Genomic DNA, 15,373 nt, shown 5'->3' with positions numbered 1-15,373 from the left:
ACAATTTACCAAGGGTCATGGTGGATTCTCCATCAATGACAATTTTTAAATCAAGATTGGATGTTTTTCTAAAAGATCTGCTCAAAGAATTATTTTGGGGCAGTTCTCTGGCCTGTGCTATACAGAACAGACTAGATGATCACAGTGGTCCCTTCCGGCCTTAGAATCTGTGAATTTATGCAACTTCCTGACGGCTTAGAAGCTCCCACAATACTACATCACAGCTCTGAGTGTGTATCAGTTTGGAACTGTACAGCTGATTAGTGGCTGACTAGAAAGAGAGATAGATATCATACTTTAATGTGCTTGCAGTGTTCTTTTAGCCATGTTGGTCCCAGGATATGAGAGAGACAAGGTGGGTTAGGTAATATCTTTTATTGAACTGGTGAAAGAAACAAGCTTTTGAATTCTTGGAAATTTGAAATCTTGTGTCTTCCACCACCAAAAGAGACAAACTCTCTCATACTTCTAATCTAACAGATATGGAAGACTATCTTTTAATTCAAGAGCTAGAAGCCTGTGGTTTTGGTAAGAAGGGACTTTCATGGTTATGAACACTGTGTGAGGTATCCAAATCATGTGGTGATCGGTGTAGTACAAAAATGTCAATACATAGATGGGTCCTATTCCCAAATCCACATTTATTCAGGTCGCTAACGATCGTAGTGACTTATATGTAAATGTGGAGATGAGCAAAACTTGATGTGGTCTTGGTTTACTTGGTAGACTTGCTTGACATATAGACTTTGCAAAACTGAAACAAGGAGTATTTCAAATCCAGCTCCCATGGAATCCCAAGCCCCAGACTTTAGGAGAATTCAGATAACTGATTTTGATTATGGCCCAACTTTATTTCCAAACCTCACTGATTAGGTTATGGTTTTGATTGAGTGAGAGGGTATGTGTGTGTCCCATTTTACCTGAAAATCCTCAAGATTTTGTAGTAACAATGATTTCAGGTCAAAGATTTTACTCTCAACTTTTCTTTAGTAGTGGCCTTAGACTATAATAGATAAATCCCACTCACTGTTTAACTGCACTGCTGTTCTCCCAACTCCTGACTATGGGACTGAGTTGTAGCTATTTGAGAATGAACTCAGCCTTACAAGGCAAGGTATCCATGTATATGTGTGTGCAGTTGCCCTCTTTTACATAGAATCAGAGCTGCTCAGATCCTCCCACTGGCTGAGCTGTTGAGCTATTCCAACAGTGGTTGAATTTTACAGGCAATGGATGTATTTTTCTATCCTTACCATTCTTATCATAATTTCCGTTAAGTTGAGATTTGATAGAGAACCCCCATGTATACACAGCTAATCTGACTTCAGCTAAGCAGAGAATGCACATGTCGCTGCTGCTGGTTTTGACTCCCAGCCATTGCGTGTGTATTAAAGGAGGGCAGAGAAATATGATCTGTCATACGGGCCTGGCAAGCAGCCGAGTCATGAATTTTTTATGACACCTCTTCCTCAGGTGCTATGTGTGGGCAGATAGGTAGTTTCATCAAGGCATGTAGCAACTTCAGCAGACGCATCTTGGAATGCCACCCATTTTATCACTCAGGGACTGAACAAAGCACAGTTAAGAGAGACTGGATATTATAATTAACACAAGCCACTACAGGCTGCTGCGTCTGTCTCCGCACCATTAGAAGAATAACCTGTTGCCTTTGCTAGGAGCTATTGCAGTGGAGAAGGGAGCTAGATTTACTGAGAATACAGCAGCTATGAGTGGCTGAGGTAGCTGCTCCAAAGCTATGCTGTGGGGAGGAGGAAGGGGCTCGTATGCTGGACGCAGCAAATCTGGTTGGGTCAGAGCATAAATTTTGGCTTTCTGAGACTGAGGGGAGAGAGAGGAAGCGGCTCGTCTGCTTTTGCTTGGGCTCTCCCAAGGATGGCTTCACTCTTTCAGCACTTGCGGATCCTGCTGTGGAAAAACTGGCTGAGCGTCAAGAGGCAGCCTGTGAGTATGAAAATGAAGCTGCTGGAGGGGTGAGGAGAGAGAATGAGGCAATGGAATGGAGGGAAGGGGAGTTCAGTAGTTTTTAAAGCCTTTGGGAGCAAGTGACAGGTGTAGAGAGAGGAGGAGGGCTGGAAGTGAAAACTTGTATTTTTGCATCAGCTGAAGTCAAAGGCTCTGATCCTGCATCGGGATCCACCAGTATGGACCCTGAGCATACAAGTGGAGTTCCATGGAAGTCAGTGGGGCTCTACAGGGGTCCAGAGGTCCATGCTGGGAGGACCTGATGCAGGAACATGGCCATATCTGGTATTTTCACTGTCTGAACTAAGGACTTGATCCTACTGCTAGCTCCAGGTGAGCAGAGTGCAAGGTACAGAAAAGTGCAACAAAATGATTAGGGGTCTGGAACAGCTTCCATATGAGGTGAGATTAATAAGATTGGGACTTTTCATCTTGGAAAAGACACCTAAGGGAGGATATGATTGAGGTCTCTAAAATCATGACAGGTGTGGAGAAAGTGAATAAGGAAGTGTTCTCAGAACACAAGAGCTAGGGGTCACCAAATGAAATTAATAGGCAGCAGGTTTAAAACAAACAAAGGGAAGTATTTCTTCACACAATGCACATTAAACCTGTGGAACTCTTTGCCAAAGGATGTTGTGAAGGCCAAGACTATAACAAGGTTCAAAAAAGAACAAGATACATTCATGGAGGATAGGTCCATCAATGGCTATTAGCCAGGATGGACAGGGATGGTGTCTCTAGCCTCTTGTTTGCCAGAAGCTGGGAATAGGCGACAGTAGATGAATCACTTGATGATTACCTGTTCTGTTCATTTCCTCGGGGGCACCTGGCATTGGCCACTGTCGGGGAAGGATACTGGTCTAGATAGACCTTTGGTCTGACCCAATATGGCCGTTCTTATGTCTGCAGCTAATTCTAATTCTGTCAAAAGAATGCTGCTGAGGGGAAACTTCTCGAGGATGGTGAACATGGGGCCATTTTGGCCCCAAACTCTAAGGAACAAGGACTTGTCTATAGAGAGAAACTCAGAATGCATTTCCTCCCATGGTGCACCCAGCAGCCCTGCAGATCTTCCTAGCCTCCTCATAAGCAGCAGTGTTTCTTCGTCTCTCATTGATTCTTGTGCTGCTCCCAACACCCTGGCCTGCAATTACGTTGCAGGAGTTTACATTAGGAATACCGCGCGTGTGTGTGTGTGTGTGTGTGTGTGTGTGTGTGTGTGTGCACAAGGTATTCTTAATTAAACATCAGAGACTTGATTGCAAGGGAGGAGGAGAAAGTGGGTAATAATATAAAAGGACTATTTTCAGTGACATGTTGGTGTTCTAAATAGCACAGAGATGAAAAGGCAGGTAAATCAGTTGTCTGTACAGGCTCAAATGTTGCTGAATGCTGAAACTGTGCAAATAGCCGCTGAATGGGAAGGAGCATTTTCCTGTGTCTGGTTTGGTGGAGTTGTTTCCCCCATTGGACAATGCAAAGACTCTCTGTCCCACTCCTAGAAATCAGCTCTGCTGTCAGTTACACGGGCGTAAGTCCACATGCCCCATTGCCCTTGCTGGAGTTCCTCTGATCCATCCTCCCTCTGATGGTGTATCTCAGAGACGAATCAGGCTCCTAGGCAATGGGCCTAACTCTGGGTTTTCAGTAAAGAGAACATTTCATCACCTTTTGGAAAACTGTGTGGATAATATCTTTTTTTAAAAATTGTGAATATTGTTGAAAAATATGTTTAAAATGGGTCGGCTTTGAGCACAGCTGACAGTAAAACAATCCTCTCACGCTTTGACTTCTGGCATAATATCCACCATCCCAGGAACTTTTACACTCCTGCCATTACTATTATCTAGCACTATCTCAAGGTGTATAACATTATCTCCATCTAAGAGATGAACCTTCCTGTGTTTCGGTATTTCCAAGTGAATCACCTTAAGGTCATTTTGCAATTCTATTGCCCTTATAAATACTACCTGGTTTTTAATAGTGTACATATAATAGTAATACCCAGTTTTTATCATCAGTAGATGTCAAAGCACTTGGAGGTCAGTATTCTCATCTCCACTTTACAAATGGGGAGGCTCAGAGCAGCGAAGTGATTTGCCCAAGCTCACCCAGCAGCAGAGATGGGAGTAGAACCCTACTTTTCCGTATCCCTGTTCTAGCTACTAATAGCTTGTCTTCACTACAGCTGCTGGTTAATCTAAGCTATGCAATTTGAGTTACGTTGGTAGTGTAACTCAAGTCGACGTAGCTTAGATCTACTTACCGTGGGGTCCACACTATGCTATGTTGACGGGAGAAGCTCTCCCGCTGACATTGCTTCTGCCTCTCGTTGAGGTGGAGTACAGAAATCGATGGGAGAGCGCTCTCCATCGATTGAGTGTGTCTTCACTAGACCGGCTAAATCGATGCCGCTGCATCGATTGCAGCAGTGCCAATTTTGCTCATAGTGAAGACGAGCCCAAAGCAACACGGCCTCTCAAAACAAGACAACCGCTATTTACAGCATACTATTTATGATACATACCTATTGGTACTTGTACTTTCTAACCAAGTTCTGGTGTTCACCAATACCACCAATATAACAAATATGCCTTTATTCCTATTTTATAGCTTTGGTCGTTCACCTTAATTTCCTGGCCTTTGATTGTTTTTATAATCCTGGCTATTGTCCGAATCAAATTCCCTCTGGAACCACAACCAAACTGTAAGTAACTGGAACATTTCTATATCTTTGGGATTTAGTTCCCATTTCAGTGACGGACATATTACTTTTAAGTATTTGGTTCCTTTACATGTACAATTCTTTATAGTTTCCAGATGAAATTTCCTTAGGTACAGAATGCTGCATACAAAATGTCTGCTTTTCTGAGGTTATTTTTGTTTACAGGTCTTTCATATTATCTTCATAGTTAGAAAGTGGGGTTTACACATGTTCCCCATTGAGATCTTCTCAGGTACTACTGTAATGGGGGGCAATATAACCCCCTAGATAAACAAAGGGAGAGAGGGCAGTATGAGACAATCAGCCTGCTAAACCCAGGGTTGTGAGTTCAATCCTTGAGAGGGCTATGTAGGGATCTGGGGCAAAAATTGGGGATTGGTCCTGCTTTGAGCAGGGGGTTGGACTAGATGACCTCCGGAAGTCCCTTCCAACTCTGATATTCTATTCAGCAAAGAAAGTAAGTACAAAGCTATTGGCCCGTGCTGAGATCCACAAGGGTATTTAGGCTTCTAACTTCCACTGTAATCAGAAGTTAGGAGCCTAAATACTTCTATGGATCTGGGCCCATACCCTTAGCTGGTGTAAATGGGTGAAAGAGATCTGCCTCTTTATGCCAGCTGAAGATCTGGTCTTAAATGTATTCCATTTGGTTTGCACATAACCAGTGTTGCCAACTCTTGGGATTTTATCATATGATGAGCAATATTTGCTGTTTTGTTGTAAAGCTTCACCTCTGGGAGTCATGTGACTATGTGGTCGGCTTTCATTTTTGTAAAAAAGTAGGTTTTTAGTTCTTGTAGTTGCAGAGGAATACTTGGAAATATGGGGTGAAATCCTCCTCCCTGCTGTGGCCCTGTTACAGCACAGAAAAGGACTGTAGCCCTGTAAAGGGCCCTAAAACCCCTGTATCTGGCCAAAGCAGGATTCCTTTGGTGCAGCCACCACAGAAACAGCCATAAGTCTGCCTGCTAAGGACCCCCTTGCAAGTTGTGATGTAGTGTGCATGGCGGGAGTAGGACAAGGAATATGAGAGAAATGTCAGGGGCAGGGCTACAGCACCCCATGCTTCCTGACCAGCTGTAGTGCATATTTTTAAGGATGCAGTCACTAAGCGTAGGTAAGGAATTGTTTACAATCACATAGCGATGGACAGATTATTACATGTAGCTAGCACAGTCAGGAAAGAGAATAAGCTGCAGAGAGATAGAACGAGCTTCTCAGACACCGACTTTTGTATGCTTAAAGATTCTCACGGAAAACGTCAGTTTAAGAACATAAAAGTACCATGAGATCTGCAACTATGTCCAGTCAAGACTAACACAGCTCACATCTTAATATCAAATTCTCCATAGGACAGGCTCATATGCAATCGACAGATCTGGAATAATTCAGTAACTAATGTTCAATAATGAATAAATTGTGAGATTTTTGGGGTAAGGAGTATCTTTTTTTTGCATATCTGTACAGCGCCTAGCACATACTGATGCCTCTAGCTGCAACAACAGTACACATTGTAATAATAATGTGCTGTTCACAGATAATTAGGAACAGAAAAAGAGCTGAAATGGGTCAGGTACATTATTTGCTATGCCTACTAAAATATTCACTCTTGGAGTGGAAAAATTAACTAATTGGTACAGTAACTATGGAAAAAACATCACTCTGCGCCATCCAGGCAGCCCAGATGGTTTTACAGGTCATGGGAACGTGTACAAGATAGAATCTATCCCTAAGGGCTCAAGCCACTCAGTCTGCTGAGGAACATAAATTAAACTCCTCGCCCTGACTGGCACTTGCCTGACCCCACCAAACCTTCCTGTCCCTCTCCTCCACCTTTTTATTCTACTCCTTTTCTTTCCTTTCAGTTGCCCCCTCACATCTTTCTATTCTCAGTATATGCTCTCCCTAGGAGACTGATCCCTGTCTTCTATTCAGTGCATGATGTCTTGAAAACCACAACCAGATTCAAACAACTATTTGATATTCTTACTTAGCTGCCCAGTTACAATGCACCCATCACTGTAATGCCAAGTGCAAGTACATCGCTCTCCAGTTAGACCATAAGCTCCGCTCTTCCAATGACATGGACTTTCTGAGGAATCGTGCTCGACACAGTTTACAAAGGAGATGTCACTGGGCTGATTCACAGCCTGCTTCGCCGAGGAAAGGCCTGTGCACAAAGCAGAACCATGCACTGTGTGCTCTTAATGTGTCAGGAGCGTACCTCATTTCTGCCCTGAAAGGGTTCCTCATCTGGGGGCCCTCCATGAAGAATGTTCTCCTCCCTGCCCCACTTTCCATCATCCAGCATGTCCCTGGTTTTGACACTTGTAATCTCGGGGGTAGGGTCGAGTGCAGAGAGAAAGATGATCCTTGTGCTGAAAGCCAGTCTTGAGTCTAAGCTCTGCCCAGACACATTTGTATTGTAATGTACAAAGCGGGAGGACTGTGCTACCCATGAGCAAGGACTGGGTGGGTGGACACTGAAAGCCCACCGAGTGTGGAACTCCCATTGGCCTCAGAGGGGAGTACTGCTTGCAGGATTGGGCTCTAAGTTAGTAACTCAAGAGGGAGATGATAAGGCATGAGATAATGATTATCAGATTAATACTGGAAAATGCCACACCTCCGTTTAAAAGTAGAGGTTATACAATTTGCCTGTGGCACATGAGCCAGGATTTACCTAGGGTCCTACTAGTGTAGCAGAAGCAACAGATACATATATTACATTTTTAAAATAACAGACATTTAAAAAGCCCTGAACAGTTTCACTCTGGGGCTAGGAAGAGAGAAAGAAAGAACCCCAGGTGACAGATGCGAGTCACAAAGGCGCATCTGGAAAGCGCTCAGGTACTACAGAGAGGACGATCATATCTGAACACGAGTAGAACGGATCCTGCAAGGTGCTGAGCATCCTCAACTCCCATTGACTTCATGGGTGGTACAGGGGAAACCTGCACTTCCAATGCAGCATCATTCATGGGGTGAAATCTTGGCCCCACTGAATGGAAGTTTTACTGCTGATTTCAATGAGCCAGGATTTCACTCATGATCCCTAAATTAGCTGGTAAAATGAGCTTCCAGACACTAAGGGCATGATCCTGTGTTTAACGTTAAGCTCATGAGTAATCCCATTGAAGGCAATAGGACTAAACATGTGTTTAAAATTAAGCACGTGCTTGAATGCTTTCGTGGGTCGGGGCTTTGCTTCATGTTCTCTTCTGTATTGGAAAGCTTTAATAAAAGGTTACATTTTTGATCATTTTGAAGTTTTTCTTTTAACAAACGATACTTTAAAAAAACTTCTTGTGACACAGGAGGGAAGAACCTTTGCCCCAGGGCAAAGCAGATCACAAACACCCTGAAGGACAGCATGCAGACAAGTCAATAAGTGCTACCTAAGCAGCCCAGGTGGCTATAAATTGCACCAAGGGATGAGTCTGCCTCAGGATCAGCTGGCTAGATTGGTTCTTTAAGGCCACCTTTGCTCCCTGCCCTGGTTCCCTTGCCAAGCACAGTTCAACTGAACCTGAGAATTGGAATCTATAGTTTAGAAAACTTGTTTTGCGTTTTCAGACTAGTTTACCTCGTTCTCCCGCTAAAGAATTTGGCAACCCCCATCACGTTTTTAGGGAGCTAGTTCAGGGCTCATTGATGTTGCAGGTTTCCTTCTCTCTTTGCTGATACAAAACTGTCACGCAGGGACGGCCGATAGAGCTGAGCCCTGGCCTCTCTGTGGGACAGGCTGCCAGTTAGTATTGGTTTTGATGGTGACTGTTGCTATGTGGAGACCTACCCATTAGGCACTGGATTGAGATCACCACAACGAATGGTTGGTATGAGGCTACCAGCAGACTGTGCTCAGGCAGAAGACCAAGTGGGAGCCAGCTGGCCACAGATGGCACTAAGAAAAGGAGTACTTATGGCACCTCAGAGACTAACCACAGATGGCACTGATATCGTGGCTGTGAAAATGAAGGGAAAAAGCCTTAGTTAGAGTGGGATTTCTAAAGAGTTGGCACCGACCTCACTCTGCTCCCATTGAAGTCAATGGTAAAACTTTTATCAGTTGGTGATGCCTGTTTGTTTCTCCTGGGCCAAGTTCAGTCTTGACTTTTGGAGAGATGCCAACAACTCTGTTGTCAATATGTCACAATACACTAAACTGCTGGCAGCAGAGACCAGCTGGTAAACATTTTTAATGAAATCCTTTTCCCTGTATTCATGTGCAATATCTTATTACCAGATTCATAAAGCTAGGGATGGACCAGTCAGTTATTGGGTCATTCAGCAGATAATTCTGAAGTTGTTTGATTTTTTTAATATGTATATTTGGTGTCAGAGCTACATTTCGGAGAGATGCCAATGGCTCTTATGTCAGTTGTCCTTAAAGGCCACATAGTTGTCGCTAGGGCAGAACTGGTCAATATTTTAACAAGACTCTTTACCCCATGTTGATAGTGTTGTGGTTATGCCTCATCACTCAATGTACCGGTAAATAAAGGAGGGATAAGCAGATGAGATTTGGTAAAATAGGAACAACCTCAGTCTTCTATCCAGAGCGAGATTCAGATATTTTCTAAGGATTGAAGGAGTTCATTTAACTTTCTTTCCATTTCTGTGCACTTCAGTATTTTCTCATTCAGCCTGTGAGAGGCCTGCTCCAAGGCCCTGGATCTGAAAACCCCAAACTTTAGGAAATTCTGGATCTTGTTTAGTGTCTGGCCCTCATGCTTATAATGGAGTAAATTGAAACCTCATATTCATACTGGTGCTTTTAGCTAAATAGTTGCCTTTAATTTGGGAAGGTTCAGATCTTGACTCATCTGGATCAGTTGATGCTACCTAGTTGATACTAGACATGGGTGTATAGATTCAGATAATATAAGGATTTTGATCCCGTTCAACTACCATTGAAAACCTCAAACCAAATCTTTTTTTGGATATTCTACTTTTCTTTCATTATATTTCACTTCTGCCACTGTTCCGCATTTCTGGGTTTCAGCTGGATGTGGAAGTGCCAAAATAAAATTAGAGAGGCTGTTCTTGTACAATGTCCAGCCCAGCTGGAAACAGATGAATCTTGTTTCTGTAGATCCAACATGTCAGGATTCCCTGGATAAGGTTGGGAGAAGCATCCACATGGATGGGCAAATATTTGAACAAAACTTCCAATTTTTTCTTTAGCTTTCCCAATTGCACTCTAATAAACAGTCGGATGCCAGGCCCGGAGGTTAATAGTTGCATTTGGTACAGAGTTTTGTCAAATTATTCTTCACAATTAAGTTTTAGTCACCAATTAAAGGGATAAACATGGATTTGGGGAAAGACTGGGAAGTTCTGAGGAGCTTTCAGGTCACACAATGAAATCTTCTAAGGAAGATGGCAGAAGTACCACTGGAACGATATATCCATTAAAAAGCAATCAGACAGTAACTACAGTCCTGGCAGGGGGAAAGAAGAAGTTGAACAAGGAGGAATAATTCAGTAGTGTAAGAAAAAGCACATAATGCAGCAGTCTGAATTAAAAGCTACACGTTCTCATATAGTCCATGAGAAGGCAAATAAGCAAAAATGGACTCGTTGGAACACCGGTATTAGGTTAGTGGTTTCTAACCTCTCCTCACTCCCTAGCCCCCTTTTATCACCTCATGATGTGCCCTGGCACAGATTCTCAATAAGACCTGAATATAATTGGTAATTTGAGAAGAGGGTTGTCAAGGTTCCTCCCCCACTCTGAACTCTAGGGTACAGATGTGGGGACCTGCATGAAAAACCTCCTAAGCTTATCTTTACCAGCTTAGGTCAAAACTTCCCCCAAGGTACAAAATATTCCACCCGTTGTCCTTGGACTGGCCGCTACCACCACCAAACTAATACTGGTTACTGGGGAAGAGCTGTTTGGACGCGTCCTTCCCCCCAAAATACTTCCCAAAACCTTGCACCTCACTTCCTGGACAAGGTTTGGTAAAAAGCCTCACCAATTTGCCTAGGTGACTACAGACCCAGACCCTTGGATCTTAAGAACAATGAACAATCCTCCCAACACTTGCACCCCCCCTTTCCTGGGAAATGTTGGATAAAAAGCCTCACCAATTTGCATAGGTGACCACAGACCCAAACCCTTGGATCTGAGAACAATGAAAAAGCATTCAGTTTTCTTACAAGAAGACTTTTAATAAAAATAGGAGTAAATAGAAATAAAGAAATCCCCCCTGTAAAATCAGGATGGTAGATATCTTACAGGGTAATTAGATTCAAAAACATAGAGAACCCCTCTAGGCAAAACCTTAAGTTACAAAAAAGATACACAGACAGAAATAGTTATTCTATTCAGCACAATTCTTTTCTCAGCCATTTAAAGAAATCATAATTTAACACATACCTAGCTAGATTACTTACTAAAAGTTCTAAGACTCCATTCCTGGTCTATCCCCGACAAAGACAGACTATAGACAGACACACAGACCCTTTGTTTCTCTCCCTCCTCCCAGCTTTTGAAAGTATCTTGTCTCCTCATTGGTCATTTTGGTCAGGTGCCAGCGAGGTTACCTTTAGCTTCTTAACCCTTTACAGGTGAGAGGATTTTTCCTCTGGACAGGAGGGATTTCAAAGGGGTTTACCCTTCCCTTTATATTTATGACAAGGGTGAGGTGAGAATTATTAATGGGTTACCCCAATTCCTGGTTATAAACTAAATAGAAGAGGTGGTGTAGGTTGCAGAGCCAAGAGTGCAACGATATATCTAGAAGTAGCCCTAGCCTGTATCAAATGAATATTTCTCAATGGAGGAACATGAGGTAGAATCTGTGCTTGTGAAAATATGGTGGAGTGTGTATTACCAGCGTCCTGATCCAAACAGTGACGGTGCGTATGAAACACTGAGAGAGCTTAGAGAGGCTACAACAGCAAACAATGGCTGATGTGAATGTAACCGCCAAGTTATGAAGTGGCTTAATGTTGGTTTGGGGTGTGGTTTATCTGAAGCTGGGAACAACAAATTCTGGAGCTTCACCAAGCAGCACTGGGCTGGAGGCATGGAGTTGATGTTTTTCACAAAGGGTGTAACATTAGCCACTGGAGTCATGTGTCATGAGACAGGGGTCTTGATCTTTATCTTCCTGACCATGGCGATATGACTGGGCCAGGAAATAAAGTCACGGTTCCTTGCCAGCATAAGGGAGGGACGTGATGGGGATGGGAGCACAGAGTGAGAGAGGGAATGGTGTCTGGGGTAAGGGAGAAGATGGCATGCGCAGCAGATTTAAACATTTTGTTTGGAAAAGTCCAACAAGGTCAATTTTCATGTAAATATTTTTACTATACATTTTGTAAAATTTTAGTAACTACTGTATAAACGACAATAGACATCTAATGAGTTCCGAATGACAAAACACCATTCGGATTAAACACAGTGCTTTTTAATGAACAAATTTATCCACAAATACGTTTAATGCACTATTTAGCAGGCTGAGTGTTCTATGGAGTCCACGTGTCTTATGTATGGAGCATGGGAGGACCTGATAAGGTTTATAATATGATGGCATGATATGGCAAAGTTGAGAGTAAGAGAAGTTTCTTACCCCAAGAAAGTGGTAGTTCTGTGAGGAAGGGAGAGAGGGAGGGTGGACCAAAAGGTCATAAATGTTGCCTGAAACAAATAAAGAATGAATAGGGGAAGGAAAAATATTCTTAAATGGCAAGGAGCAAACATTTTTAAGGCCTGAGAAGTAACCACTCAGACTCCATCCATCTTGTAGTACAGAATATAAACGTTGGCAGGTGCTGCAAGGTAGAAGATGAATACAGAGAATGTGAAGTGGAAAAGTGAAGCACTAAAAACCAGAAATACAGGATGTAGACACGTAAGATGAAATTAATTAAGGACAGCAGCAGTAGGAAGCCAGTGAGTAAGTTAGCAGAGCAGATTCAGTCCTGGTATAAATTGGCGTAACTTCCAAATGGGAGTTGCATATTCTTATGCCAAGACTGCATTTTAACCAGGGTTGGAGAATGCCCAATCAAAGAGAATAAGGAAAAGGTAGAGAAGTGTATTGGTCAACAGATTACATGCCAGATCCTCAGCTGGTGTAAATCAGCTTCTCTCTGTAGGTTTACAACCAACTGAGCCTCTGGCTCTATGTTTGTCATTAGCATTTACCATTATCTCATGCTCCTGTCCTGGTTTTTCCCGTACAAAAATTAATAAGTAAAAGAGACAAACCTCTGGAAGTTTAAAGTAGAAAATGCCAGATATGTAAGTTTGATTTCCTTTGCCTGGTGTTGGTAATGATGGCCCTGATCCTACAAACACTTAAGTGCTTGCTTACCTTCCCTCACATGAGCAGTCTCATTGACTTCAATGAACATTCTCGCATGAATATTGTTAAGCATGTCATGTTTGCATCTCAGGGATCATGGCTGTATTCCTCTGGGCCCCAATCCTGCAAGAGGACTCCTGTGCTCATGGGAAGCGCCAATGAAATCAGCAGACCAAATCTGTATCTGGTGCAAATCCGTGTAACTTTAGTGGCTTTAGTCTAGTACAACGGGTTGAAAAATTTTCGATGGAACAGTTTTCCATCAGAAAATGCAGTTTTGTCAAAACCGAAACATTTCATGGGAACATATTGATTTTGACAGACTTTAAGGTGTAAGGTTTCAGAGTAACAGCCGTGTTAGTCTGTATTCGCAAAAAGAAAAGGAGTCCTTGTGGCACCTTAGAGACTAACCAATTTATTTGAGCATGAGCTTTCGTGAGCTACAGCTCACTTCATCAGATACATACCGTGGAAACTGCCACGGTATGTATCTGATGAAGTGAGCTGTAGCTCACGAAAGCTCATGCTCAAATAAATTGGTTAGTCTCTAAGGTGCCACAAGGACTCCTTTTCTTTTTAAGGTGTAAAAGTGTCAAAATGAACCATTTTGACTTTACTGTTTTAATAACGTCAAAACATTTGATTTTGATATGGTAGAAAAGTTTCTTTTTAGACTTTGTTGTTTCAAGATATTTTGATTAAACTTTTATATCCTATTCAAATATTAATTTTAATGTTTTATATATAATCAATAATAATTTATAATGTTTCGGCATAATCAAAGCAAAGTGTTTTCATTCAATCAAAATGAATCAATCAAAATGAACCTTTTGATGGTTCCAAATCAATTTTTTCTTTTGGAATTTCCATTCTGCAGGACATTTCAAATTTTTTGACTTTTTGTTCCAATTTGGAACTCAAACAACTGTCAAAATGTTGGAATTTCCTGGGGAACTGGCATTCCAGTGCCCAATCAGCTCTATAATCGAGCTATACTGATTTACAGCAGCTGCAGATGTGGCCTACTATGTCTCTCCGTGGGTGCGGACGCCTACCCAGATGGATCCAGGCGTAGGTCTGCATCTCATTGTGCTGTGAGTTTTGTTTGTTTGGGATTTATGTACTTTTCTTTAAGAGTTAGTAAAGAATTAAGAAACCTAAAGCAATTTTAGAGAGGGAACATGGTTTTGCCTGAGAGGGGTGTGAATGCGCTGGCTTTCATTGCTAGCAAAGGCAGAGTGCCATTGGATGTCTTATTAAAAAGATCAGACTCTGGCTTCTGAACCACATTGTCAGGGTGGGTGAATCCACTTGGACACGAAGATGCTGCTGTAAACTGCCCTCATCGCAGCAGGGGAAAGACTAGGGCAGGCGTTTCCTTGGACGTGTTGCTGCACGCTTTCAGTGACAGTGAAGGGCTGCCGCTGCTTTACATTGTTTCCTCCACAAAGCCAGGGGTTCTGTGAGGTACAACTCCTGCCCTGAGTGCCCCTTGGGGCTGGGGGCTTACCAAAGGCCATATGGCCAGCCAGAGGCAGAGTTGAGGATGAAAGCTCAGAACTTCCTGGTTTCTGCTCTGCGATGGATGTGGTGATGCTTTGTAACCACCTAAGAATACTGGTATGGAATCTGGCTACTAAGGGCATGTCTACACTATAAACTTAAGTCGACCTATGTTAGGTTGACTTACAGCCACCGGCAGTGATTCATCTGCCCGCACTGCCTTTCTTCTGTCCGTGGTTCGTGTCCTCACCAGGACCGCTTCCACTGACTTAAGAGGGGCAGTGTGGGGGTCTGAGAGACCGGGCTCTCGGCTCTGCGCGCAGCTCCCTGCCAGTAGCCCAGCTTCCAGCTCCCCACCAGGAGCCTGGCTGCCCCATCTCGGCTCCCTGCTCCCCACATATAGTTTGTTGTTTTAAGATCTGTTTTCTCTGAAATCCTTTTGTCCCAAATAAATAATACTTGCCCTTAAGAAGGCCGTTGGTTACGACGGTCATTGCCCCAGAAGGAAATGAACTGCGGGTACTGAACAGAAGCCAGGTCTGCTGGGAATCCCGGTTAATCACAGGGGTTGGTGGCCTGGTCTAAGAGTGGGAGAATGGCATGATTCCATCCTGAGAAAGGTGACAGCTAGAGGGATGCTCTCAGAGAGACCAGGAGTGGTCAGAGGTGGATGAGGCACCATTTGAAGAACTTGTCCTGCTTGCCCGGTAACACGCTCCACTGGCATAAAGAGACTGTAAAGATGGCAGGGAATGCCCCCAGTGCCAGGGGCTCTCTGGGTGGCAGAGAGCTGCCAGGACAGCTCTCTGTAACCGACCCTTGCAGCTCCAGCATAGAA

At 43.2% G+C, this 15,373-nt stretch overlaps 1 protein-coding gene across 1 annotated transcript in view; it reads left to right on the top strand.

Moving 5' to 3' along the window:
* Positions 1 to 1,893: 1,893 nt before the first annotated feature.
* ABCA12 (ATP binding cassette subfamily A member 12) overlaps positions 1,894 to 15,373 on the top strand; it is a 122,874-nt gene continuing 109,394 nt past the window's right edge. The window contains 2 exon segments of the mRNA XM_077829474.1: positions 1,894 to 1,962; positions 4,600 to 4,693. Coding sequence (XP_077685600.1) covers positions 1,894 to 1,962; positions 4,600 to 4,693 — 163 coding nt within the window.

This window comes from Eretmochelys imbricata, chromosome 11 (assembly GCF_965152235.1).
Source record: "Eretmochelys imbricata isolate rEreImb1 chromosome 11, rEreImb1.hap1, whole genome shotgun sequence".
NCBI classification, from domain to species: Eukaryota; Metazoa; Chordata; order Testudines; family Cheloniidae; genus Eretmochelys; species Eretmochelys imbricata.
This window is presented reverse-complemented; position numbering and strand designations above follow the sequence as displayed.